This window comes from Engystomops pustulosus, chromosome 5 (genome assembly GCF_040894005.1).
Source record: "Engystomops pustulosus chromosome 5, aEngPut4.maternal, whole genome shotgun sequence".
NCBI lineage: Eukaryota > Metazoa > Chordata > Amphibia > Anura > Leptodactylidae > Engystomops > Engystomops pustulosus.
Window position 1 is genome coordinate 26,794,891 of NC_092415.1, and position 27,114 is coordinate 26,822,004.

The window sequence follows — 27,114 nt, forward strand, 5'->3', positions numbered from 1 at the left end:
ATCAAGCTTTTTGGGTAGTTTTACTTCCTGTCTGGAAAGCAGAACATTTCAAACTTGGGAAATGAAGAATTTTTACGAACTTTTGCAAAATTGTCACTTTTTTTTTCAGACCAAAACGCAAAACTTATCACTTACATTTTGTAACTAACATGAAGTACAATGTATCACGAGAAAACATTCTCAAAATCACCAGGATATGTTAAAGCGTTCCGAAGTTAGAACCAATTATGGTGACACAGGGCAGAGTTGAAAAATCAACTCTGCTCATTGAGCTGAAAACTAGTGTCTGTGATAAGGGGTTAAACGTGAGCTGATCGCTGTGTGTTCGCTGTGTCTTCCTATGTGTCTGCGGTGAGCTGGCACTCCAGGGGTTAAGCCCTGTCCTTCCCTCAGTGAGGCCAAGCTTACAGCGGAGCCTGAGCCTTGGGCGGGACCTAAGCGGCTCAGCCAATGGTTGACGTCAGAACCAGCATTATGCAAATGAAGCGGCTTGAAAGGGGCCCCCGCAGGGGGGATAGTGAAGGGCGGCAGGTGGCTGCTTTGTGCTCCTGTGACCCCGGCCCAGTGCTACCCCCCTCTGCCGCATGTAGGTCAGGCCTGTCTTAAGCAGCAGACTTCCTGGACCCGTGTCAGCTTAAGCCGGAGGAATTTTAATAAACCCTCCCCTGTAGGCGTAGGCCTGAGCGGGAGTAGCCTAGTTAAGCCTGATTCTTTCTGCTGTGAGTGTGAGTGTGTGTGAGGCCTAGAGCCATGAAGGCGAGATCGTGTAACTTCACCGTGTTTGAGAAGCTGGACCTGCTGGACCTGGTGCGACCGTACATTGGCGTACTGGAGGAGCACACCAACAAGCACTCAGTCATCATCGAGAAGAACAACTGCTGGGAGATCATCGCCGAGAAGTACAACGGCATGAGCCCGGGGCGGCCGCCGCGCACCCCACAGGGCCTGCGCACCCTCTACAAGAGGCTCAAGGAGCACGGCAAGCAGGAGCTGCTGCAGGGCAAGAGCGGCCCCGGGGAGCCCACCCTCACCGAGGCCACCAAGAGGCTCCTCGACATCATCCCGCAGTTCGGCAACGTGGTCAACGGCTCCTCAACCAAGTAAGTGACCCGCCCGGATGCACGGGGTTTGCGTGAGCGCTGTTTTCGAATCCCGCAACGGTCCTTGTCACCTCTTAGCAGCCAACCACAGAGCGGCGTTTTGTGTTGGATCTCTCTCGCTCGTGAGAGATGAAAGCTGTGCCGTGATTGGTTGATAAGGGTAAACGCACAGTTACCGTTTCCAGGGGACCGGTTGACACAGATTGGTGGCGTTAACGCTGCGTTCAGTTTTCATGTGCGGTTTTTCATGGGACGGATGTGTCCAATAGCAAAACTGTCCTGGTTGCTCGCATTAACCAATCGGAGATCAGACTTGATTTAATAAGCAGTTGTGAGAAAATGAAAGCTGAGCGCTGATTGGCAGCCATGAGCAACTAGAACAGTTCTGCTCTCAGACACTTCTGATAAATCTCCCCCCCATACAGTCAGAGCTGGATCGTTTTTTCAGATAAACTATTTACTGCACAGTGTGAACACACCTTTAGGCTAGAGCAACAGTTCTAGTCAATTCTAGAAAAATTTGTGCATTCATCGGTGGCTATGGACTGTGTCAAAGTGTTGGAAAAGATTAGAGAAATGTGGCAGCTTTTTTGAAGGAACAGCGCCACCTCTGCCCATAGGTAGTGTATGGTATTGCAGTATAGGTTTCTTAAAGCGACCTTGCCACAAGATTTTACCCCATTAGACTATCAGCCGTCTCTGGTAGGGGATGAAATGTCCGTTTTAGAATTCTCACCCCTGTCTATAACAAATATCTCCTCCAAAGTCATGTGAAAAAGCAGAGACGAGTCATATTTTACCTGAGATGAATCTGGTTTAGTGGCTGCAGGGGGAGGCTCACTTCGGAGGCCTCTTTCTTCAATTCTATAGCACTTAGACATGGTGGTGTCATTATAAAGATAAGAATCTCATCTTTCAGATCGGATCAGGCTTGTGGTTCTGTGATCTACAGAAGCGGAGATACAGGCAGTTAAAATCCAATTAAGGCTTTTTTTTTTTAACTGCCTGTATCTCTTGTTCTGTAGATGTGATCTAAAAGATGAGATTCGTATCTTTAATATGACACCAGCACGTCTAGGTACTATGGAAATAAATATAGAGATGTCCGGACTGACTCTCCCACCGCAGCCTCTGAAGGTGACTCATCTCTGGCAAAATATGACTCTTCTCTGCTCATTTTCACACGACTTTGGAGGAGGACGGGCAAGATTTCACATAAAAAAGAGGATTCTAGAAAGGATATTTCATACTCTACCTGAGGGGGGCTGCTAGTTTGGCGGGGTGAAATCTGGTGAAGGGTTCCCTTAAACCGTTCACATCTAGAGAAGAAATAGTTAATAGCGGAGACGTTGAGGGGAAAAGCTGCACACGACAGATCCCACAATCCAGTCCAAACCTGAAATTCCAGTCCTAGGTTATAAAGCCGGAGGATCCTGCCATTCCCTACGCTGCTGTGCACTGCTGCTGCTGCTATTCTTAGGAGCTGTCAGGGGGATGGGGGGAGGACGAGGAGATTCTCGAGGCCGCCCCTGCTCCAGGATTACATGGATTTTATTCCATGTATATTGTATGCACACATCTATAGAGGGTTCCAGCAGAGTAGTTCCCTTTTTTGCGGTGGGTGTAGTATTGTGTCCCTGCTGTGTAGTCAATGAACCTTTTCACTGCCAGGTACTGAAGAGACTGAAATAAAGCCGGAATTCCGCTAATGTCACACGGACACATCTGCTACATTAAACGCCTGTCCCAAGTATCAGATCGGTAGGGGGGGGGCCCAGACCCTGGCACCCAACAGACCGCATGTTCGCATTGAATGGACAAGGCGGTGGACAGCGCCCTTCACTGTGTAGTGGCTGAGTTGCGTCACGGCAGTTTAGCTCCTATTAAAATGAAATGGGAGGAGTTCTGTAGTAACCTGGTCTGGCCACTATACAGAGACCTGTTCTAGACTCTGTTTATCAGAGGATCAGTGGGGGGTGACGGTCCCCCACCAATTTCATTTTAATTAAAAATAATACAGAAGGAGGCCCCTTTATCCAAACTAGAGTTTCTGTGACTACTTTTCATATATTAGCTATAATGGCCATTTTCTCTGAGGAGACCATTACTGGCACCTGCAGCAGGATGGTCACCTCAAAAGAAGAGGTTTCACATCCCTGTACCCCCATATACTCATGTGTTGACTGATGGGAGATCCCTGGTACAGAGTATACTTAATAATTGTGAGAAGGTTTCATGCACTTAAGAGTCAAAGATTAAAAGCGGATATTTCACTACTTCACTCATGTAATGATTAACATTCTGGTTAGGGTTGCTTCACCGATTCCGTGGCGCTTTAAATTTTCTTTCTAGCCCCCATGGTTACCGAGATATCGTTACCATTATAATCCTCTCCACTGCCAGAGAGGAGGAGAAGGCGTGTGTTATGATCTTCTAAGACACGGAGAAGATTAGCATAATACTTGAGCAGAGACGGGTGTATCTGGCCAATCTATTCATTTTCACTGTCAGAGAGGAGGTGCTGGAGCAGAGGAGGGGGCGTGTGTTATAACCTTCTCAGACGTATAGCACAACACACACCCCCCTTCTTAGCTCTAGCTCCTCCTCTCTGACAGTGAATAGGATTATAATAATCAGATACTGGGACTGATATCTCGACAGTCGTGGACAGATAATTTAAGGAGCTCCAGAATCTGTGTAGCCACCCCTACAGAATATCCTGCTAATCTTTACATGTGTTAGGTGGTGAAAAGTCATCTTTAAAGGTTATTGGTGGGGGGGGTCTAACTCGAATACATTTTCTTTCATTTTCATTCCAGTGAAGTGAAAAATACGAGGCCAGAATCGATCTCCAACCTCCTGCCACCACCGTTACCGGAGCACATATCGGCCGTCACGGTGGAGCTGGAGCATGACGATGACGACGTGAAACCCCCTCCGTCTTTGCTCGTTCCTCCGCGTCCCGAGGCTCCTTCGGAAGAAGCCGACGATCTGGAGTTCGATCACAATTTGGAGAGATCTCTCTCTCCGTCCCTCTCCTCCGTAGATATGAATTTATCCATGTCACCGCCGCTTCCCAGGATAGAGGAATGCTTCAGTCAGAGCTGCCCGAGCTTGAGGACAACCTGGCCTTGCAACCCAGAGACGTTGCAGCTGGTGAAAAAAGAGCATCAGATCATTTTACACAACCAGAAACAATATGGACTCTATATCAAGGAGAAGAGGGAGTGCTTGAAGAGGAGGCAGCATCTAGAAGAGGAATTGCTCAAAGCTAAAATTAAAGTGGAAAAGTTCAAGGCGTTAAGATTGCGGCGAGACATGCCTGAGTATAGTAACTTGTAGGCGCCGCCGCTTATGCGTATGGTTATTGCAGTGATGTAGTGGACTGTGATGATTCTTCTGCTACTGGACCGTAAATCTCAGCATCAGACTTTGGTGGACAATTAAAGGAAAAAAATGACTGATCACAATGAATATATATATATTAGAGATTTGTAATAGCATTTCGTTAAAGGGGTGACCGGTTTGGAACATTTAAAAAAAATAACTTGCTCACAATGGGTTATCAGAAGGGGTTGTCTCAACTTGGGGAGGTATCACTAATCCATGGGATAGGAGATAACTCCCATATTGGTGGGGGTACAACAGCTGGTACATCCACCGATCATGGGGGTCCCATTCCTATGGTCGATGGGGGGGTCCAAGCTGTCAGACGCTCATTCTGTAGATTGGAGATGTGACACTCCCCTTTGCTACTGTACTGGATCCGTTTCACACACAGAACATGACTGCTGAGCCCTTTGCTGATCCCAGCAATAACTTGCTTCCATCAGGGATTGGCTGAGCAGCATTTCCTGTGAATCGGAACAGGAAGTGCAACCAAGGCTGATGAAGGTGGCCAAAAAATGACACAGAAAAAATGTTTAGTGACGAGAAAGGTATTTGTAAGAATTGGTAAAGAGAGCGCGATCTCTCACAGATGCTAAAAGAAAAAGTGTAACCAATGCTCAACTCTCCTTTCAACACCACATAAGTAAACTCCAAATTAATAAAAAAGTAAAAAACAACAAACAGTACTTTTAAGTTGGCGGTCACAAACATTACTCCCAATCCTGATATATGCTGCCAGCGCTAATCCCTTTGGAAGATCTTCCTTTTAGATGGGAAAGAAAGTCATAGATCCTATAAATGAGAGACAAGCCAGTCGTGCAGATCAGGTTTAGGTATTTATTGTCAAAATACTCACAAACATAGTTTTAAAATATGCATATAAGGTTTAAAAGTTTCCACAGGACGCCAAAGCACCTCCCCCCGACCTCAGGTTTCGCCTCTTCCGGGCACGGTGCTCGACGTAACAATAGGCGTTTAAATAGCCATGTGTGGTGACAAGCTCATATATCCTCTTGTTAAAAACCAACAAATTCCTCGAAATACATAAAAATGGTGTTTTACACTGTAAAAAACATACAAAAAAACTGAAAAAATATTTGAATTCATTCCCCGATATTCTGAGTATTATTATCGCGGAATGAATTTTAAATGTTTATTTTTTGTGGAAACTTTTAAATCTTCTATGCACATTTTCAAATGTTTGTGAGTATTTTGACAATAAATACCTACTTCTTAAACCTTGGTGATCTGCACAACTGGCTTGTCTCTCATTTGTAGGATCTATGACTTTCTTTCCCATCTCACAGTAAGATCTGGAAAAGGGATTAGCGCTGGCAGCATATATCAGGATTGGGAATAATTGCCCTGAAGCACTGAGAGTCTTTCATTTCGGAACTGGGGGGAGCAGTGTATGTGACCTCCAACTTGAAAGTACTGTTTAGTCTTCTCTTCTTATTAATTTGGAGTTTACTTATGTGATGTTGAAAGGAGAGTTGAGCATTGGTTACACTGTTTTACTCAGTGATGAAGGTGGACACTATTTGCCTTTTGTTTGGAAAGCCTACCATCAAAATCTATCATGATAAACCAGGGACACTTACTCATAGATCCAGGCCTTCCTTGTTAGCATTATGCTAATGAACCAGAAGGGCTCTGCAAAACCAGAGCCCCTCAGTGCTGTAGCGTCACAGGCTGTTTCACTGTACACAAGCACTTCCTGTACAGTGAAAAACAGCCTGTGAAATTACAGCACAAAGTGGCTTTAGTACTTCCCCCCCCCCCCCAAAAAAAAAAGCCCTTCTGGCTTATAAGCATAATTATAGAAATTTATTTTAGTATGAAGGAGGTCATGGATAACATCTACCACCAGGATGAAGGTTTGTAAACCAAGCACACTGGTGTGTGCCACATCTGGCAGCATCTGCTCTTCTTTTTAGCTCCTTATGCCCTTGTTTTTAAGAAATAAAGGTTTTTAAAATTATATTATATTAAAAATTAATTATATTTTATGTTATAATATATATTTTTTTTGTAAGAACAAGGTCATAAGAAGCTAAAAGAAGAGCTGATCCTGCCAGTGGGGGCACACACCAGTATGGTCAGTGTGCTTGGGTTACAAACCCTCATCCTGTTGGTAGATATCCTTTAGGGTACATTCACACACGGTATGCCCGCCTTGGGGGCATAGCGCTGTGTGCTGGAGAGGAGGAGGCCCCTCCTCCCTCCATAGGAAACAGCGGCACACGGCTGCACACCAGTCGCATGTGTGGCACCGTACCACCGCCATTGCCGTCGATGGGGACGTATATGTGGCCGCATGTACGTCCCCGCAGGCAGCCAAGTGAATGAACCCTTAAGATGATTTCAATATTAACTGAGCCTGAATCTACGAGTAAGTGTCCCTGGTTTATCATGATGGATTTTGACGGTAGATTTCCTTTAAAGGGAACCTGTCACCAGGAATGTGATTTTTAGCTGGTGACAGGTTCCTATAGCCTATGCTGTGCAGAAATTATAAAAATGTCTCTATCAACATTCTGAATCATTTCAGCAGTTTATATATTTAAAGTTTATTTCACATTACCTGGCTCCCTGCCAGCAGCGTTTAGAGAGTCCCACAGGAGGGGGCAGCTGCAGCCTGGGTGTGCGTGTATCTCGAAATCTTGAATTCTTCCTCTCCCTCACACCAACCCCTTTAAACCTTTAAAAATCTAATGTGAAATTGAAAAGAGATCATGAGGCTGTTCCACGAGGGAAGCAGGGACCTGTATCCTATATCACTTTGATGCTTGGAATCCCTTCCTCAAAACCAAGTTGCTCAGTTCAATGAAGGACTTCTAAAACAGCCTCTTAAAGGAACACTCCGGTCACAGCAGATTCAGTGACTTATACCTTGTGCAGGGCCTGAAGGGAGGAGCCGGACTCCAGGTTTTAGCTAGATTTTAGAAATACAGGCCCCACACCCTGTATTGTTCAATGAATAAGCTTTGACTGGACCGTTCCTTTAAATACAGGCTCTGTTTTTAGGATATTGTATTTTCCTTACGGTTAATAACTTTTCAACAAACTTTTCCTAAATAGGAAGTAAATGTGAATTCAAGTGCATTTTGTCATTGTAAAGTGCTTTTATTTTCACTTATTTGGCTCCTTTCATCACCCCCTTTCCTCCTTCTTGACAGCATCACATTTCAGAATGAGTCCCTTTTAGAGTCTCGTCTCTTACTAGGAACATGCACAGAAGCACATTGAGTTGTCTGATGACACGAGTCTATGGAGATACAAGGGGGAGTCACAGCAGCTCGGACAATGCTGTAAATTATTTCAATTTGCAAAAATGTTTAAATGGTCAAATCCCTGTAAAGAATAGTTATCAAAGTTTGTGAGAAGTTTGTGAGAGTAAATGCAGTGAGTCCCGTCATCCCCCGGCCCTGGGCTGAGAGCTGATCCATCATCAATTATTGCATTTCATTGATATCTGATGTCACTGCTTCAGATTTTTTTTTTTTTTTTTGTGAATTATTTATGTCATTCCAAGAATAAAACCTAAAATTCTTTTATCATTATTATATCGGATTTATACAGTTCTGTTAACAATTTAAAGTGATTTTTTTTTCTCTGCTAGTTGTTGCTAGTTGACAAACAATGTGAAAATTCCGGTCTGTGAGACTTCTTTCTTTTGAGAAAAAAAATTAAAAATATTTGCAATTTTTTTTCCCGTTAATTGTGTTTTTCAGTTATTTTCATTTTTTTCTCTTTCGGCTGGGGTGATGTGGGTCGGTCACGTTACATTGTACAGTAGAAGTATAGTGGAGGGAATTTTATATAATTTTGAAAACTGCTGCACTCCATCGGACTCATTGGGGCTGATGTGCTAATATCGGTGCCTTGTGCGCCAGTCTTTATCCTTGGCGCAGCGGTCACGTGACAGGTGAGAATTACTGTGCGGTTCTGAGCGTTTTGTGATAATGTCGCTACACTTGAATAGAAATGCACAGCAGGTCCAGCGGGCCGGGGCGTTTCCCACATTTTTGTTGCCGTGTGCAAAAGGGGGGGGGGGGGAGTTGCTATTTTTAGGCCGCAGAGAGCTTTGTTGCTTGTAAAGGAAATCTACCGTAAAAACCCTTTTATCATGAATATTGACCTAAATCTGTACAACACAAATCCATATTACATCCGTATTATGCATCACATTGCATCTATTACATAGTGATGACCATGAATAGGCCAGAAATGTGGGATTTGTGAGGGTCTCGTCACTCCTCAATGATCAGATGTTTGATCGGTCCCCTTCAGGCACACTTCTGTCCCTACTCAGTGTACAGCCAGGCATTACAATAATTGCTGGCACATAAAGGACCCTTCGAATAGATCAGACCCCCAAAATCTAACATTGATGACCGGTCCTAAGGACCCTTTAGTCGCAGAGTGGTTCCTGAAAAACATTCAACCTATCAACTTTAGGCATATTTTTTATTCATTTATTTTTTAGGTTTTATATCCCCTCTTCAAGTGGCAAAGCCGACTACAGATCACAGAGGCGAGGAGGAAGAGGCGAGCTGCCCAGCCAAGTATTTCAGTGTGGTGTGGGGCAAAGCGTCAAAGAAGAAGCACAAGAAATGGGAAGGAGACGCGGTGCTCGTCGCCAGAGGAAGATCGGTGATATTAAAGGACATGGAAGGCAAAGATATTGGAAAAGGTGACATAAATGCTAGTTTCACTATTGATTTAGGTTTTTTCTTTTATTCTTACAAGAGAAAAAGAGAAAAGGTTTTTTACAATAAAACATTCTATGACATTATAATAATTCACATCTTAATGGAAAAAAATTGTAGATAATAAATGTAAAGGACTTTTTTTTTTTTTTTTAAATTAAAAAATGTTTAGAGGTGGTTATTTACCAATTTCTAGGACACTTAAAGGGCTTTGTCCATGAAAAAAAGTTCTCAAATTTTGATTCCCCTAGTGAAGGTTACTCAATAATGATCATTTTTAACCCCCTTACTTTATAATGTTACTCAGTTTTATTGCTGTTTAGCTCCTATCACTCGGTGATGGTTAGTGTAAGATTCCAGGGTGTGGGTTGAGACTCTCTAAGCGGACACTTCATGATCCCTCTGTGCTATGAGATGCTGTGGGCTGACAATGTGCTTAGATGATCAGGGTACAGGTTTATCTACACTTTTAGTGTCTGAATATTCTGCTAGTATCTGACACCTAGAAAAGGAAAGATGAGACTGATCAGAGATGACGACACACTCAGCACTGCTACCTTGCCTAATCAATAAAACACACAGCTCTGCTATGCCCCCTCCCCTTGGATCTAGAACTTATCTTGTCTGTGTGGACCAAATAAATTCAGACCCATATCCAGATTTAGCAAAAATTGGGTGAAGCTTTCAGCGAATCAAATCTCTAGCTGTGTCATATCCCTATAAGAATATAAGGTTATGTCTTCCAGGGTCAGGATACAAGTTGAAGGACCTGGAAGGTTTGGAAGAGGGACACACTTTGATGATCGGTGGCAAGGAGATCGAGGTGATGGGTACAATCTCTGCAGAGGATTACACCAGTGGCAGATGTTTTCACTCGGCAGTGATGGTTTCTACCAAGACATCTTCAGATTATGCGCCATCAAAACCATTTACCAACCCGGTGAAAGATGGAAGCAATGAGAGCGGCGTACCAAGAGACTTTCAGAACTGCAAACCCCGACACGACCCCAACGCACCAAGTATAAAGATTTCTGATTGTTCTCTATCTGTGCATAACAAATGTGCAACCTGAGGGGGGGGGGGGAGTAGTTTAATGGGGTTAAATCTGGTGACAGGTTCCCTTTAAATGCAAGAGCATTGAGTATGTGCAAAAGTAGCTCTTTTCACGGGGTCAGGACTAGAGAAGAGCAGACCCAACGTTTGCGTTTAGCCCCTCAACCCAAAGAAATGGCCGGGTGCCATGGCTAGTCGCTAGCGGAGTCAGTTTGCTGGACTGCCTATTTTGCCGCAATATGTCAGGGTCGCACGAACAAACTCAAACAAGGGGTCAGAACATCTCCAGTGGGGGACAGAGGAATCTCATTCTTGTGATGAGTTTAGGGACTTTATAGGATCTTTTAGGGCGAGGTCATACATTAGGAATATATCCGAAATTTAAATTATCATACATATACATACATACAATTATCCGAAATTCAAGAATTGAGTATGTTTGTTCTCTGATGGATTCACATTTTGAAGTGTGTCAAGTCCAACTATTGTATGTTTTGCCATGTTATTAGTATTTATGTAAAGAGCACCGTTACTTCCATGGTTCTGTACAATCAATATGGGGTTCACATACTTTACATAATGACGTGTACAAATGCAAATACAAAAACTACAGAGATCTGGAACAAGTGGGAGCAGGACCCTGCCTGTGAGGGCTCACAATCTCTATGGGAGGGAAGATGGAGACACGAGGTGCGGGAGCAGAGCGGTGCAGTTATTGTGTATTGTGGGGTGATCCTGAACAGGAGGCTTTTCAGGTTACGTTTGGAGGTTTGGAAGGTGGGGGACAGTGTGACACATTTTAGTAGAGAGTTCCAAAATATGGAAGATGCACGGGAGAAGTGCTGGATGTGTGTGTGAGAAGTGCGGATGATAATAGAGTGAAGCTGGAGGTCCTGTGAGGAGCGGACGGCTTTGTAGGTCATGGTTAGTATTTTAAAATGAATTCGCTGTGCAATGGGGAACCAGTGGAGAGAGAGAAGCAAGGCGACTGATGGATGAGCCGGGCAGCAGGGTTTAGGATGGATTTTAGGGGTGGTAGCTGAGAGACCATAGAGAAGAATGTTGCAGTAGTCCAAGCGGGAGATGATGAGGGCAGGGACTAGTAAATTTTGTACACTCTGGATTGAGGAAGGGTGAGAAGCGAGACATGTTCTTGAGATGGAGGCGGCAGGTTGTAGTAAGGGCCCCGATGTGAGGCTTAAAGGATAAGGCGAGTCAAAGACGACTCCAAGGCAGCGAATGTTAGGGACTGAGGAGAGTGTGGAGCCATGAATTGTGACAGGCGGGAGGGAAGTGTTAGATGGAGAAAAGATTATGAGTTCCGTTTTGTGCATGTTAAGTTTTAGAAAACTGGAAGAGAAGAAGGAGGCTGATAGACCCTGTGGGATTCTGGCGAGAAGAGAAGGGATAATTTGATGGATATGGAGGAAGTTTTCATCTAAGTGGATTTATATTTTTGTTTTCATAGACTCCATAGTCATGCCAAGACCATCCAAATATCACCAGCAAATGTTCAATAAATCCGACCATCCTGTTGTAGATGTGGTGGTGGATCCATATCTGGCCGTCCATCTCCGACCTCATCAGAAAGAGGGAATCCTTTTTCTCTATGAATGTGTAATGGGCATGAGGTGAGATTTTCAGCTTATTGTGGATTGTCAGCTCACTGGCTCACACTGCTGGTCGTGGGCTACAATGGACTCACAACTAACTAATGCTGAATACTGAACTTTTATAGCAACTCCTTTTGTGCTGCTTCTCTGAGGATATTGTGATCCAATAAGTCCTGATGTGTAGATTACTGCAAAGCGGACTAAGGGCCAGTTCACATCCTGATTCAGGTTTCCTGTTTGCAGTTTCAAAATGAAGCCTGAGAAACCAGGAGCACTTACTCATAGATCTCCTTATACAGGAGACACCTTTAATGACTTAAAGTAACCTACCACCACGAATCTAGCTATTAAGGTAGACCGTTTTAAGGCTACTGGGGCGTGTAGTAGCCGCAGCTGAGGCTACACGGTGCGGCTACTCCACGCCCCAGTAGCCTCTTTGATCCTCCTACCGGCATATCTTCGACACACACAGCTACGAGGAGCTGCGCACCCTCATCCACGTGGCTGCTGTGCCTGCAAGGTCACTGCTCCGAAGCCGGAGCTACTGCACATGCGCACAACTTCGGCAGCTCGTTTAGCTTTGCACCGAATAAATGCCTTTGGGAGTATCAAAGAGGCTACTGGGGCGTGGAGTAGCCGTGCTGTGTAACCTCCCCTCTGTCTACTTTTCAATTTGGCAACCCCTTTAATCCTCACATTATTTCTCACAGGGTCAGTGGACAGTTTGGCGCCATCCTCGCCGATGAGATGGGCTTAGGAAAAACACTTCAATGCATTTCCCTAATCTGGACGCTTCTACGCCAAGGGCCGTATGGAGGGAGGCCTGTCATGAAGAGGTCGCTGATCGTCACCCCCGGGAGCCTGGTCAAGAACTGGAGGAAGGAATTTCAGAAGTGGCTGGGAACCGAGAGGATGAGGGTCTTTGCAGTTGATCAGGTAAGAATGACCCCTGTCATGTAGTGTCCAACAAAAATCATCAATACACCTGTACCTGGTATACACAGGACCCAACAGATGAAACGTAAGCCTTGGCGATGTTTACGTGGTCCTCTAACCATTAGTGAAGGTTGTCCACGTACCATGGAGGATTAGAGAACAGCAACATAACGCCCTGTATCTCTCCTTAGGATCACAAGGTGGAGGAGTTCATAGCTTCTCCGTTGTATTCAGTGCTGATCATCAGCTACGAGATGTTATTACGTTCCCTAGAACCATTGCAGAGCCTCAGTTTTGATCTCATCATCTGTGACGAGGGACATCGCTTAAAGAACAGCTCCATAAAAACCACCTCGGCGCTCAGTGGATTGTCGTGCAGCAGAAGAATCATCCTGTCTGGTAAGTTCTCTGTTTCCTTTTGGATACTTTGGATCCTCTGGCTACATTGGACCTTTCTTTTTCTAATGCAAAGCAAACCCTATTATCTACCGAAAGGGCGTGTTATTAGGATAACCCCTTTACTATAAGAGCCATCAGCTGCTAGACCCTGCTGATTTTAAAGGAACCCTCCAGTCACAGCAGATTCATTGATTTTACCTTGTGCAAGGCCTGAAGGGAGGAACAGGACTCCAGGTTCTAGGAAAACAATGACAATGAGTCCACTCCTCTCAGATTCCCATATATTCAACTTTATAATTTTACCTGGTATCCAAGCATTTCTATAACGGTAGTCGTGGCCTCCTCGGGCTGTATCCAGCAGCTCCTCCCCTTGCTTTCTCTGCATGTAGCAGTAATGTCATGTGACCAGGGTGTCATCTTAACAGGTCCTTTAGCCTCCTAACATTAGCAACTGTGCACCAAGCATATATCACACAAAATCACAGCAGCCTGCATGGAGAAGAGTAGAAGTCCATGCAGGCTGCTGTGATTTTTTTTTTATGTGGTCAGATATGTGCATGGGGTACAGTTTGTTAATGTTAAGAGACTAAAGGACCTGTGATGATGTCACTGTGGTCACATGACCATGCTCCATGACTTGCTATATAGATCCCTAGATAACAGGCAAGTTTATAACACTGATTTTGTGGGGATCTTTTAGCTAAAAGAAGGGGGTCAGTTACTAGGGTCCTATAGGAAACTGCAGCTAGCTGTATTTTTGGTTCCCTTTAACATTAGGAATTTGCTCCTGACTTTTCATTTTACCTACAGTGCCCACTACAGGCCACATAGAGTATTACAAGATGACCATTGATTATGGGTCCCCTCTCGGTGATGTCTGATATGTTAATGTGAAATGCATATAACGTTATAATGTACCTGGATCAATTTACCCGGACAATCATTCCAATAGGAATACAAATAGCCTTACAATGACCTATGACCTGTACTTTTTTTTTTCTAGGCACTCCCGTTCAGAACGATCTCCAGGAGTATTTTGCCTTGATCGACTTTGTTAATCCAGGAATTCTCGGTTCTCTCTCCACTTACAGAAAAATATATGAGGAGCCGATAATCCGATCCCGGGAGCCGTCTGCAAATAAAGTCAGTATATCCGGAAGTTGTATCTTCTTTCATCTAATTCACAATCTAGAAAAATAGAAAGAATGTGACACAAGAAATGGCATAAATAGCAGTATTACTAATCTCAGCTAGCTCCTCCTCACTGGGGGTCTTACTGCTGGGACCCTGAGTGATCACTAGAACGTGGGGTCATCAGTGTTCAATGGGACCTCCCACAACCATATAGAAGAGAATGGGAAGCGGGTCAGCCATGGGCTACTGTAGTGCTGTATCACTATGGGGAGATAAGGGACTTTGCTGGCCCATTTCTTCTTATTACTGAGGGTCTCAGTGCTCGGACCACTTGTAATCAGACACTGGTCCCCTATCTTGTGGGTGAGGGATAAGTGTTATAAGTGGCCTTTTACGCCTTAAATTGGTAGTTCCCACTTTGCCAGTTATCCCCTATACATAGATTAGAGGATAGCAAGAGGATAATTGAGGGTCCGACTGCTGGGACCCCAGCTCATCATGAGAACAGGACTCCCAAGTGAGCACCGGAGATAACTGAGAGCTGAGCCATGGCAAATTCCATCACTCCCATAGTATTACATGGACGGTGGGATGGACTAGTGAGAATGAGGCCCCTGTTATCCAGATTGCTAGTGCTCCCCATTGTTATGATGAATGGGGGAGATGCTGAAGTTGTATCTGATCGGCTTGTTCTGTGTATAGGGGATAATTTACCAAGTTTGTATAAACTCTTTAAAGGAAATCTACCACCAGGATGAAGGATTGTAAACCAAGCACACTGACATACAGGTGTGAGCCCCCTCTGGCACGATCAGATCTTTTAGCTTCTCACAAAAAAAGGCTAAAAAATTTGCAAGTGAGCCTGAGGCTATAGGAAATAATAAGGTAGAAGAAGAGCAGATGCTGCCAGAGGGGACACACACAGCATGTCAGTGTGCTTCATTTACAATCCTTCATCCTGGTGGTAATTTAATCAGCATTTTATGATTTTCTTAATGTTGTTTCTAGGAGGAAAAACAATTAGGAGATGAACGAGCCTCAGAACTCGGACATCTGACTGGTCTATTTGTTCTCCGAAGAACCCAAGAGGTTATCAATAAATTTCTCCCACCAAAAATCGAAAGCATTGTTTTCTGTAAGCCGACCATGTTCCAGCTCGATCTGTACAAAAGGCTTCTGAGCTCTCGCTTCGTTAGATGTTGTTTACAAGGATCCGGAGACGGCAGTCCTCATCTCGTGTGTATTGGGGCTCTGAAGAAGCTCTGCAACCACCCGTGTCTGCTGTATAAGACTATCCAGGTCAGTGTGGATCAATGGTATATACTGGGGTATACATAATATATACTGTGATGTATTGTGTGTATATATATATATATATATATATATAGTTTATTCTGTGTGTATATATGTGCTATATGTAAGCTCTGCAACCACATGTATCTGCTGTATAAGACCATCCAGGTCGGTGTAGATAAGTAGTGTATATACTGGTTTAAATTTAATATATGTTTCAGTGGCAAAACATGTGTCGGGGTTTTTGGTCGGTGGTTGGTATACATTTTACATGTGTTCCCCAGCAGCCTCTGTTTGTAGGTACTCCTGTTGTGTACAGGGGTAAACCATTTCCTTGTCTTTACCTTATAGTGTGATTTTATGACAGTGCTTTATATTGTTCTCGGACTGATTTGGGTCCTATTCACATAGCACTTTTACTCCTTGCAGGGATTATTAATAATTATTTCTATCTTGTTTACACCCGGGCAATGTGGAATTTCTTGTCTGTATGTTACTCCTCTATTAGTATGTCAATTTTATTTCCATGGTATTGTTATTGTACATAATAAAATTCTATAGTGGTTTTATGCATTAGTTATTTACTCCTCCGTAGATTTAATAGGTATATTCACACACACATACCGACATACTCATTGTCCTTCGTTGTAGGAATAAACGTAAACCGGGGACACTTATAAAGCAGTAGGAACAGATATTATATTATATAGGTGTTGGTGTTGTATTTACATGGCCACTAACCGAACCAGTTGTGTAATATATCTTATCAGAGCAACGTGACTCCTTATCCTCTGAATTCTGACTTGCTATCAAGTCTGATTATATAGAAGTCTATGGAGATGGGAGCAGCGAGTCACAGCAGCTAAGCATCTCCCCGGCAGCACAGAGAGGAGTACGGGCAAAAAGCTGATGGAAAATGAAGATTACTAGACACAGTGGGGCTCATTTACTAAGGGTCCGTTGGACGCACTTTCGTCGGGTTTCCCGACGATTTCCGTTTTGCACCGTATTGCCCTGGGATTTTGGTGCATGCGATCTGATTCGGACAAACCGCGGAATTTAAAAACGCGATTGTGTCGCAAGATCAAGCACTCACATGCACCAGGAAGAAGCTGGTGAACTCTGGCGGACCTCGGCACAACAGCGACACATGCAGGAACTCGGGCGCACGATCTTCATGAATCACGCTGGACCCGAATCCTCGTCGGACAACGCACCGCGGGATCGTGACAGGACCGTGTAAGTAAATCTGCCCCATTGTTATTATCCCTCATACACAAACACTGGGCTGGTTTCTGCAAAGTTTTTACACTTGTTGATTGCAGATTTGTGCTCGGAATGCAATCCATTTCAGCCCTCGCTCCTATTGTTCCCATCTGTAATGTGGTATTTTATTTGTATGTGTCCCCTATGATTTGTACAGCTCTACGGAATATGATGGCGCTATATAAAGATTATTATTATTATTATCCTTGTGGTGTGAACTAAGCCTAAAGCTTTTCTTCATAGCTTTAGGTTGCAATTCACCTTCTTGGAAATTCTTCTAATCTCCATACTTTTCACAGGAAAAAGGCACCAGCGTGGGCGGCGAGGAGCAGAGCTTCTACAAATCTTTAGCTGAGCTCTTTCCCTGTGACTATAGCCGTAATACAGTTTCTGAGGCAGAATCTGGGAAACTACAAGTTTTATCCAAACTATTATCCACTATCAGAGAGCACAGTCCCTCGGAGAGGTGAGCGCCCTGTCCCTGCTCCTGCGAGGATCTTTCCATCTATAATGAAGTCCATTGAATGTCGTTCCTTCTTGCTTACAGGGTGGTTCTGGTCTCTAATTATACGCAGACCTTAAATATACTGCAGGACCTGTGCCAGCAGCAGGGATATAGGTGCACCCGCCTGGACGGACAAACGCCGGTCACTCACAGGCAGCAAATTGTGGACGGATTTAACAGCAAGTATTCGGAGGACTTCATCTTCCTACTCAGCTCCAAAGCTGGCGGCGTGGGCCTCAACCTGATCGGGGCCTGTCACCTAATTCTCTACGACATAGACTGGAACCCGGCTAATGACATACAGGTCGGTACAATTCTGATTTCTTGCAAACACTTCAGATTTTTCAGTGCTTTTATATTTTTATTTCTCCTATAGGAATCTTTGACTATCAATATAGTATAGAGCACAAGTATAGGGAATACAGGTCCTGGTGGGTCCAGTAATATCATCCTGGTTCTGCCTGGTACTACTCACTCCATGGTGTGTCTGCAGCCTAGATGGCCACCATCCAAGCCAGATATCTTCTTTTGGCCATAGACTGGTGATATTTCCTGTTCTCTGCTTCCACCCAGCTTAAAGGGGTCGTCCACTTTCAGCAAATAATTGATATTGTTTGTGTAATGAAAAGTTCTACAATTTTCCAGCGCTTCACAATTTCTAGATCTATGCCCAGTAATGATAATGTGATCCCATGGGGAGGCAATGGCTCAAAAGCTTGATATATGACTGATTCCCATGAAACAGGGCAGTGTTTAGTCCAGTAATAAATCTGCAAAGGAGGCCTTAAAGGGGCTGTCCACTATCGGCAAATAATTGATATTGTTTGTGTAATGGAAAGTTTTACAGTTTTTCAAATATACGTGCTCTATCAATGCCCTATAGTTTTCTAGATCTCTGCTTGCTGTCATTATATAGGAAACTTCCAGTGGATAGAAACTAGTCCTTGGCCATGTGATGTCACACAGGTATATGGTTCTTTATATCAAACAGCACTGATTACTCTCTCTGATAATAATTAGCCATGCACCTGTGTGACATCACATGACCAGGGATAAGCCATGCACCTGTGTGACATCAAATGACCCGGGATAAGCCGTGCACCTGTGTGACATCACATGACCCGGGATAAGCCGTGCACCTGTGTGACATCACATGACCAGGGATAAGCCGTGCACCTGTGTGACATTACAAGACCAGGGATAAGCCGTGCACCTGTGTGACATCACATGACCAGGGACTGGTTCTTATCCACAGGAACTAAACAAGGAAGCTTCCTGTTGTACAGCAGCAAGCAGAGATCTAGAAAAACGAAAGGAAGTTGTACAGAAGAAGTATTGGAAAAGTGTATGATAATGGCAATTATTTGCTGAAAGTGGACAGCCCCTTTAAGCCCCACCGTTTATAGGTCTATGCCGGGACATGGACTGTGGGCATCATAGTTATATATCATGCTCAGACTCATTTCCTCCCTCTGGTATCACATTGTCATTACAGAGCGGCAGGGACCCCCTGCATCATATTTGGCGATCATGGGAAGTTTCCAAGGCAGTTATTAGTCCTGAAAATACAGCCCTAGTATGGTTCATATTTTACACCCTTGTGACAGGGGTAAAAAAAAGCGGGGTTTTTTTTATAGTAATTTTTTTAGTAAACACTGCAGTTTCCTTTTCTTTGAGCTAAAGCCAGAGGTGGATCCCAGATGGAAAAGTCTTGACCATTTCTTTAGGAAAAAAACTGCAGGAACATACAACTTAAAGACAACATAAAGGGGCACATCTACTAAGGGTCCGAACGCCGCATTTTCGTTGGGTTTCGCGGTTATTTCCTTTTTGCACTGAATTTCCCCGGGTTTTTGGTGCACATGATCGGATTGTGTCGCATCGGCGCCGGCTTTCACGCGACACAAATCAGGGGGCGTGGACGTCGGACAACCCGACTGATTCAGACAAACCGCGGAATTTAAAAAGCAAATTGTGACGCAAGATCAGCACTCACATGCACCGGGAAGAAGAAGGTGAACTCTGGCGGACCTTAGCGGGGAAGCGACACATGCAGGAAATAGGATGCACGACCTTAGTGAATCGCGGCAGCTCCGAATCCTCGTCGGACAACACACCGCGGGGATCGCGACGGGACGGGTAAGTAAATGTGCCCCAAAGTTTCCTGTGCGAGAATTACTGTGTCATATGAACTTCTGCCACTAGATGTCGCTGTTGTCCTGTCATGCTGATTTGCAGCACTGGGCTCAGTCCTCCAGCACTTGTATTACTTGCCCTATGTCCGGCCACATTAGTTTTAACAATGTTGTAAAAGTTGCTTTGGACAGTTATTATTATTATTATTATTACTGTATTCACTGTTTTATAGTCAGAAAAGCGCCTTTTACAGACGCTGTTTCGTCTGTTATATTCAGGACATTGCTCTCTACACAGACCCTAGTAGATAAACCTGCAGATTTGGGTTTCGCTGCCTTCTCTATCCTGAGGAGAAATCCTTCTTCATGTGACTGTGCTCCTCCTATTGTCTGTAACATCAGGTTACAGCTTTTGCTTCCATCATTTACTAACCAAACTAAACCTCATATTTCCATTACAGTCTATGGTACCGGGACCTCTTGTACTGTCTTAGTTATATCTTTCCTTTACTCTTACATTCTAATATCAATTTCAAATCAAAAACAGCAAACGCTCTTATTGTTGATAATTACTCTTCTATTAAATCGCTAATTGTCAGTATTCCATTCATCACTCTCTCTTCTTCTCCAGTACATCCAATCCTAAATCTATGTGCAAAACTTTGTACGACCTGCATTGTACCCGAGTGCTATTCTAGATAATGGGATAATTTGTAATACCATCACAGTCCATCATGATGAACCAGGGACACTTACTATCTTCTTATCTTATTCATTCTAAAATCAACTCTTAAAATTAGTCTAATGAAACAGATCATCCCTGGTAACACTGTAGCTTCACAGGCTGGAACATCTCCCCCCTTCCACTGTGTGAGTTTACAGCAGCCAGAGGGAAGGGGTAAGTGCTAAGGGAGCAGGTGGAGGAGCGACAGTGTAACAGCCTGTGAAGCTACAGCTGGTGAGTCTCTGGTAACACCCATAGAGCCCTTATAGCCCATTAGCTAAAGTTGTCTAGAGGGAAGCTAAAGTTAATTTTAGATGGAAGGAGGTTACCATAGTCCTGGAAAATGGATCTATGAGTAAGGGTCCCTGCTTTATCATGATGGAGTTTGATTAGATTGTGAGCCCAATTGGGGACAAGGACCGATCTGTCAAGTTCTGTGCAGCGCTGCGGAATCTGTGTGCACTATATAAAGGAAGAATTATTATTATTATTATTATTATGGATTTTGATGGTAGATCGCCTTTGAAGTTTCAGACAGATCTCTTTTTTTTCATTTTCTTCCCCCTTTCCTATCTTTAGTGCTCAGAATCTGATCCCTTTGTCAAATACAAACTCCTGGACAAAGGGCCGACAGCTCATGCAACTACATCTGCACCAGCCTGCAGATAATAGATCCTGGACCTTTGTAATAATCCACAATTCTTATGTCATCTTCCCCATAGATTGTAAGCTCCTGTGAGCAGGGCCATCTCCTCTATTGTTTTATAGGAGATCAGATTTTGCCTGTCCATGTTCTCTCTGATATATAAGCGATGTGAATAAAGAGTATTAGTGTAAGGCTCTATGTAAAGTTACAAATTTGATGAATTAAAGTTAAAATTATTATATTTTTTTGCAGGCAATGGCGCGTGTTTGGAGAGATGGCCAGCTGCGCACTGTACATATATACCGACTCCTGACCACAGGTATATAATATAGCAACACATTGGGTCATAATAACAGGTCTGTATTGTACATGTTAGTAAAAAGAATTAAAGGATCCCTTGTCCCATGCATTCCTGGGGTAAGTCTGAAGATTACGCTGGTTTATTGCAGTTATCTCTGCTCAATCAGGTCAGGCTAAGAGTTAGAAGTTCAGTAAGATTTGCTTATCTAGCACCCTACATAATCCCAGGTGATGTGCAGGACAATATAAGTAACTTGGCAAACAGGTTTGATAGCAAAATTAGAATTGTGCATGCAGCTTCCATGCAGAGCTATGGATCTCCCCGGCAACAGACTACAAGCCTGCAGTGTAGTCTGATCCTGCCTTCATGTTCCTGTCTATCAATCAATTGTAAGAATTTGTTATGGGAATTGTAACTATTCATTATACAAGAAATCTATTTTATTTGTGAACAGTGAACCCCCTTCCTTTAAGGAATGGAGTCTTCATACAGAAAATGTTCCATTTTCCTGCAGGTACCTTGGAGGAGAAGATCTACCAGAGGCAGATAAGTAAACAAGGTCTCTCTGGGGCGGTTGTTGATTTGGCCAAGAAATCTGAACACATTCGCTTTTCTGTGGATGAACTGCGGGATCTTTTCACTTTGCACGAGGACTCAGACTGTGTAACCCACGATCTGCTGGAGTGTGACTGTACACAAACAAGACGCTTGCCAGGTAATCCCAGCAGCGCTATAGCTGTAGGTGGGTAAGCGGGTCACAAATCAGTAGAGAGAGGGAGTAACACACTCAACACTGCTATACACACAGGAACACACTCATCACTGCTATACACACACAGGAACACACTCATCACTGCTATACACACACAAGAACACACTCATCACTGGTATACACACACAGGAACACACTCATCACTGGTATACACACACAAGAACACACTCATCACTGATATACACACAAGAACACACTGACACTGCTATACACACACAGGAACACACTGATCACTGCTATACACACACAGGAACACACTCAACACTGCTATACACACACAGGAACACACTGATCACTGCTATACACACACAGGAACACACTCATCACTGCTATACACACACAGGAACACACTCATCACTGCTATACACACACAGGAACACACTCATCACTGCTATACACACACATAAACACACTCATCACTGCTATACACACACAGGAACACACTCATCACTGCTATACACAGGAACACACTCATCACTGCTATACACACACACAGGAACACACCCACACTGCTATACACACACACAGGAACACACCCACACTGCTATACACACACACAGGAACACACTCTCACTGCTATACACACACACAGGAACACACTGATCACTGCTATACACACACAGGAACACACTGATCACTGCTATACACACACAGGAACACACTGATCACTGCTATACACACAGGAACACACTCATCACTGCTATACACACACAGGAACACACTCATCACTGCTATACACACACAGGAACACACTCATCACTGCTATACACACACAGGAACACACTCATCACTGCTATACACACACAGGAACACACTCATCACTGCTATACACACACAGGAACACACTCATCACTGCTATACACACACAGGAACACACTCATCACTGCTATACACACACAGGAACACACTCATCACTGCTATACACACACAGGAACACACTCATCACTGCTATACACACACAGGAACACACTCATCACTGCTATACACACACAGGAACACACTCATCACTGCTATACACACACAGGAACACACTCATCACTGCTATACACACACAGGAACACACTCATCACTGCTATACACACACAGGAACACACTCATCACTGCTATACACACACAGGAACACACTGATCACTGCTATACACACACAGGAACACACTGATCACTGCTATACACACACAGGAACACACTGATCACTGCTATACACACACAGGAACACACTGATCACTGCTATACACACACAGGAACACACTGATCACTGCTATACACACACAGGAACACACTCTGCACTGCTATACACACACAGGAACACACTCTGCACTGCTATACACACAGAAACATAAACACTGTTCGGGACGCTGGGAGAGGGCGAGCAGAGTGGAGGTTGTGTGAAAGGATTCGTCAGCGCTTCCCCCATCTCCTGGACAGTGGTCAGGGGGGTCTGGCAGTGCTGCATACTCCTGACGCAGGCACTTCTTAGCGAAACTTTTTCTTCCTAAAAAGTGCGGCTTAGAGTCTGAAAAATATGGTACTTGCAAATCGTTATTATCTCCTCTGCCGGCTGTCAGTGAATAGAAACAATGTGTCAATCAGGTCCTGCCTAATTGCAGGTACACAGCTCCATATAAGCTACACAGGCAGATTTTCGGCAGTGACTCGCTCGCCCGCAGGATATTCTCTCATCCTTTATGCTTGCTGTTCTTCGCCTCAGGTGATGCCGTGGAGAATCATTTGGCCTCTAAGAGCCGTCACCCGGGCAGGAAGCAGGAGAAGAACATTTCCATGTCTGAGCTCATGCAGTGGAAACACTTCTCCGCGCAGCAGGATCCGGATGACCCTTTACTTCTCCCGGGCAAAGATTATGTGTCTTTTGTTTTCCAGAACACGACAAACAGCTGATGGGTGATAAGTATGTGCCCCCATGAGAAGGGGGGTTGGGGTCATCTTCTATATTACATATTGGTTATATATGAGTGTATATAGATGATAGAGTTTTTTTAAATAAATACAATGTTAAGTTAAAGATTTCGGAGATTTTTGCTATCCAAAATCTGACAAAATATACAAAATAAAGCAGAGAGAAGTTTAGCAGGATGAGGTTTTAGGGTTGCAATGCAGTAGAGGTTTGGAGCAGCACAACTACTGGATAATGTGGGTGCAAAATATCCAATACAAAGCGCCAGAGGCAGCGCTCCAGATGGAATTGTGATTATTTTATTCCATAATATACACTCACCGGCCACTTTATTAGGTACACCTGTCCAACTGCTCGTTAACACTTAATTTCTAATCAGCCAATCACATGGCGGCAACTCAGTGCATTTAGGCATGTAGCCATGGTCAAGACAATATCCTGCAGTTCAAACCGAGCATCAGTATGGGGAAGAAAGGTGATTTGAGGCCTTTGAACGTGGCATGGTTGTTGGTGCCAGAAGGGCTGGTCTGAGTATTTCAGAAACTGCTGATCTACTGGGATTTTCACGCACAACCATCTCTAGGGTTTACAGAGAATGGTCCGAAAAAGAAAAAACATCCAGTGAGTGGCAGTTCTGTGGGCGGAAATGCCTTGTTGATGCCAGAGGTCAGAGGAGAATGTGCAGACTGGTTCGAGCTGATAGAAAGGCAACAGTGACTCAAATCGCCACCCGTTACAACCAAGGTAGGCAGAAGAGCATCTCTGAACGCACAGTACGTCCAACTTTGAGGCAGATGGGCTACAGCAGCAGAAGACCACACCGGGTGCCACTCCTTTCAGCTAAGAACAGGAAACTGAGGCTACAATTTGCACAAGCTCATCGAAATTAGATAGTAGAAGATTGGAAAAACGTTGCCTGGTCTGATGAGTCTCGATTTCTGCTGCGACATTCGGATGGTAGGGTCAGAATTTGGCGTCAACAACATGAAAGCATGGATCCATCCTGCCTTGTATCAACGGTTCAGGCTGGTGGTGGTGGTGTCATGGTGTGGGGAATATTTTCTTGGCACTCTTTGGGCCCCTTGGTACCAATTGAGCATCGTTGCAACGCCACAGCCTACCTGAGTATTGTTGCTGACCATGTCCATCCCTTTATGAGCACAATGTACCCTGTAACATCTGATGGCTACTTTCAGCAGGATAATGCGCCATGTCATAAAGCTGGAATCATCTCAGACTGGTTTCTTGAACATGACAATGAGGTCACTGGACTCATGGCCTCCACAGTCACCAGATCTCAATCCAATAGAGCATCTTTGGGATGTGGTGGAACGGGAGATTCGCATCATGGATGTGCAGCCGACAAATCTGCGGCAACTGTGTGATGCCATCATGTCAATATGGACCAAAATCTCTGAGGAATGCTTCCAGCACCTTGTTGTATCTATGCCACGAAGAATTGAGGCAGTTCTGAAGGCAAAAGGGGGTCCAACCCGTTACTAGCATGGTGTACCTAATAAAGTGGCCGGTGAGTGTATGATGTCCTCTTATACATTATGGAATCACAATTTCAACTAGAGCGCAGCTTCTACCAGATATTAGAGGGGGGTTTAATAGTTGATACAGTTGAAAAAGACACTTGTCCATCAAGTTCAACCAAGGAAGGGAAGGGATTGGATGAGGAAGGGATTTAGGGGAAACAATTCTATATAACATAACCATCAATGTTATTTAGGTGTAAAAAGGCATCTAGACCCTTCTTGAAGCTTTCTGCTGTCCCTGCTGTGACCAGCGCCTGAGGCAGGCTATTCCTGAGGCAGGGGTCCAGCACTCATAACTGGTGACCATTCTGAGTAGGAATCATTGACCACAACTCTCTGGATCCTTCAGCCAGTTCTCAATCCAATTGCAAATGATTTCTGCAGAACCACTAGACCGTATGTTACCCATCAGGCGTCTATAAGGGACACAATATCCACAGCGGCTCCTCCATCCAGGCACCTGCTCACCTCTTCATAGAAGCAGATAAGGTTAGTGTGACAACTTCTATCCTTAGTAACCCCTCGCTGGCTGTCACTTATTATACCATGTGACGTCACATAGTCCAGTATTTAGTCTTTTTTCTAACCCTTCCAGTATTTCCCCTAGAATGGACATTGAGCTGTGAACGCTTCACTCCATTATGCCTGATCTGTTGTCCTCACAGGAGATGATCTGCCCTCAAGAGGGTCAAGAAGTAACCTATTCCAAACGCCTGATGTTCGCATATACGTAACATGCATGCTCATGCCAGCCAGGTATGCATGTGTATGAGAAAGGGAGAGAGTAATAGCAGTAAATTAAAAGTTTAATTTATTTGACCACCTGCCCATTATAAGATCTTTGCTGTGACGGATCCTCTTGAAGGTGCTTTGTATGGAGGAGTCTGGATTAGGGATCATTTATGAATGGCTGCTTCATTGTACTGAAATGGCTTAATGTGTCCTACTAAAAACAAACTTCAGCTCCCTGAGATGATATCAGGCGGCATGTAAAGTAGATAAAGCATAAGGGATTTAGCTAATAAGTATAAGCCATTAAAAATGGGACTGCCCCCAACGCGGACATCTCTTGCTTACAAGCTTCTCATGTGAAATTTAAAATAGTTAAAAGGAGTTATCCCGGGGGCGTGGCCTGACCACCGATGTGAGAGGAAGCACGGCGCGGAGCTCCTGCTGCCCATCCTGAAGTATCCTGGTCCAGCTGGACTTATTACAGCCAAATTAATCGGGAGTATAGCCCGAAATATCTAAAGTGGTTGGGGGAGTGCCGAAACAAGCACCGGCCGCCATAGACGGAGGTGCACAGTGACGGTCTCCAGCCAGGAGCCGCGGGAGAGAAGCGGCTGAATAATTACCTGCAGCAGCGGTGGGAGCGCTACAGGGATTCCGGTGCTCAAGACAAGTGCCAACGGACCGAGCGGGAGAGGGGATATCCCGGAGTTGGGGAGGAACAGTCTGCCGCAGAAAACCTCGTGGCGCCCGCCATCTTGCCCGGAGGCCTGCACAGTGGCGCAGTAGTGAAAAGAGGAAGCGCTGTGTCCGCGGCTCTAGTCACAGACGAACAGCCGGTGAGAAGTTGGGGCGAAGCTGCCTCAAGATCAACACCTCGTGGCGCCGTCACCTGTGCCAGAACAACGCACCCTGCAGCGTCCAGCCATAGGGGGGAAAAAGTGAGTAACAGG

The 27,114-nt window shown here is 44.5% G+C and overlaps 3 protein-coding genes across 5 annotated transcripts in view; 2 read left to right on the plus strand and 1 right to left on the minus strand.

The window, feature by feature from the left end:
• Window positions 1-2,575, minus strand: part of LOC140132532 (RING finger protein 151-like) — a 40,279-nt gene extending 37,704 nt beyond the window's left edge. Inside the window, exon 1 of the mRNA XM_072151430.1 lies at window positions 2,497-2,575. The gene's annotated coding sequence lies outside the window, so the exon portion shown is untranslated. The remainder of the gene's footprint in view (window positions 1-2,496) is intronic.
• The window catches only part of RAD54B (RAD54 homolog B), a 34,825-nt gene extending 10,826 nt beyond the window's left edge, over window positions 1-23,999 (plus strand). For all 3 annotated transcript variants that reach the window (XM_072151427.1, XM_072151426.1, XM_072151428.1), the window contains exons 4-15: window positions 8,980-9,186; window positions 9,949-10,221; window positions 11,724-11,886; window positions 12,579-12,804; window positions 12,996-13,203; window positions 14,207-14,346; window positions 15,346-15,636; window positions 17,196-17,362; window positions 17,444-17,705; window positions 21,159-21,225; window positions 21,722-21,922; window positions 23,688-23,999. In XM_072151427.1, coding sequence (XP_072007528.1) covers window positions 8,980-9,186; window positions 9,949-10,221; window positions 11,724-11,886; window positions 12,579-12,804; window positions 12,996-13,203; window positions 14,207-14,346; window positions 15,346-15,636; window positions 17,196-17,362; window positions 17,444-17,705; window positions 21,159-21,225; window positions 21,722-21,922; window positions 23,688-23,875 — 2,393 coding nt within the window. In that variant the 3' untranslated portion in view covers window positions 23,876-23,999. The remainder of the gene's footprint in view (window positions 1-8,979; window positions 9,187-9,948; window positions 10,222-11,723; window positions 11,887-12,578; window positions 12,805-12,995; window positions 13,204-14,206; window positions 14,347-15,345; window positions 15,637-17,195; window positions 17,363-17,443; window positions 17,706-21,158; window positions 21,226-21,721; window positions 21,923-23,687) is intronic.
• On the plus strand, window positions 209-8,151 carry FSBP (fibrinogen silencer binding protein). Its single transcript, XM_072151429.1, has 2 exons — window positions 209-1,100; window positions 3,920-8,151. Exons 1-2 carry the CDS (start codon window positions 751-753, stop codon window positions 4,440-4,442), a joined length of 873 nt encoding a protein of 290 aa, XP_072007530.1. The 5' UTR covers window positions 209-750; the 3' UTR covers window positions 4,443-8,151.
• Window positions 24,000-27,114: the final 3,115 nt, after the last annotated feature.

Bases quoted from the DNA above. Each gene is read 5' to 3' on its own strand.
- FSBP (XM_072151429.1), top strand. From the start codon at position 751: ATGAAGGCGAGATCGTGTAACTTCACCGTGTTTGAGAAGCTGGACCTG. The intron at 1,101-3,919 runs GTAAGTGACCCG...TTTTCATTCCAG, and splicing joins GTCAACGGCTCCTCAACCAA to TGAAGTGAAAAATACGAGGC.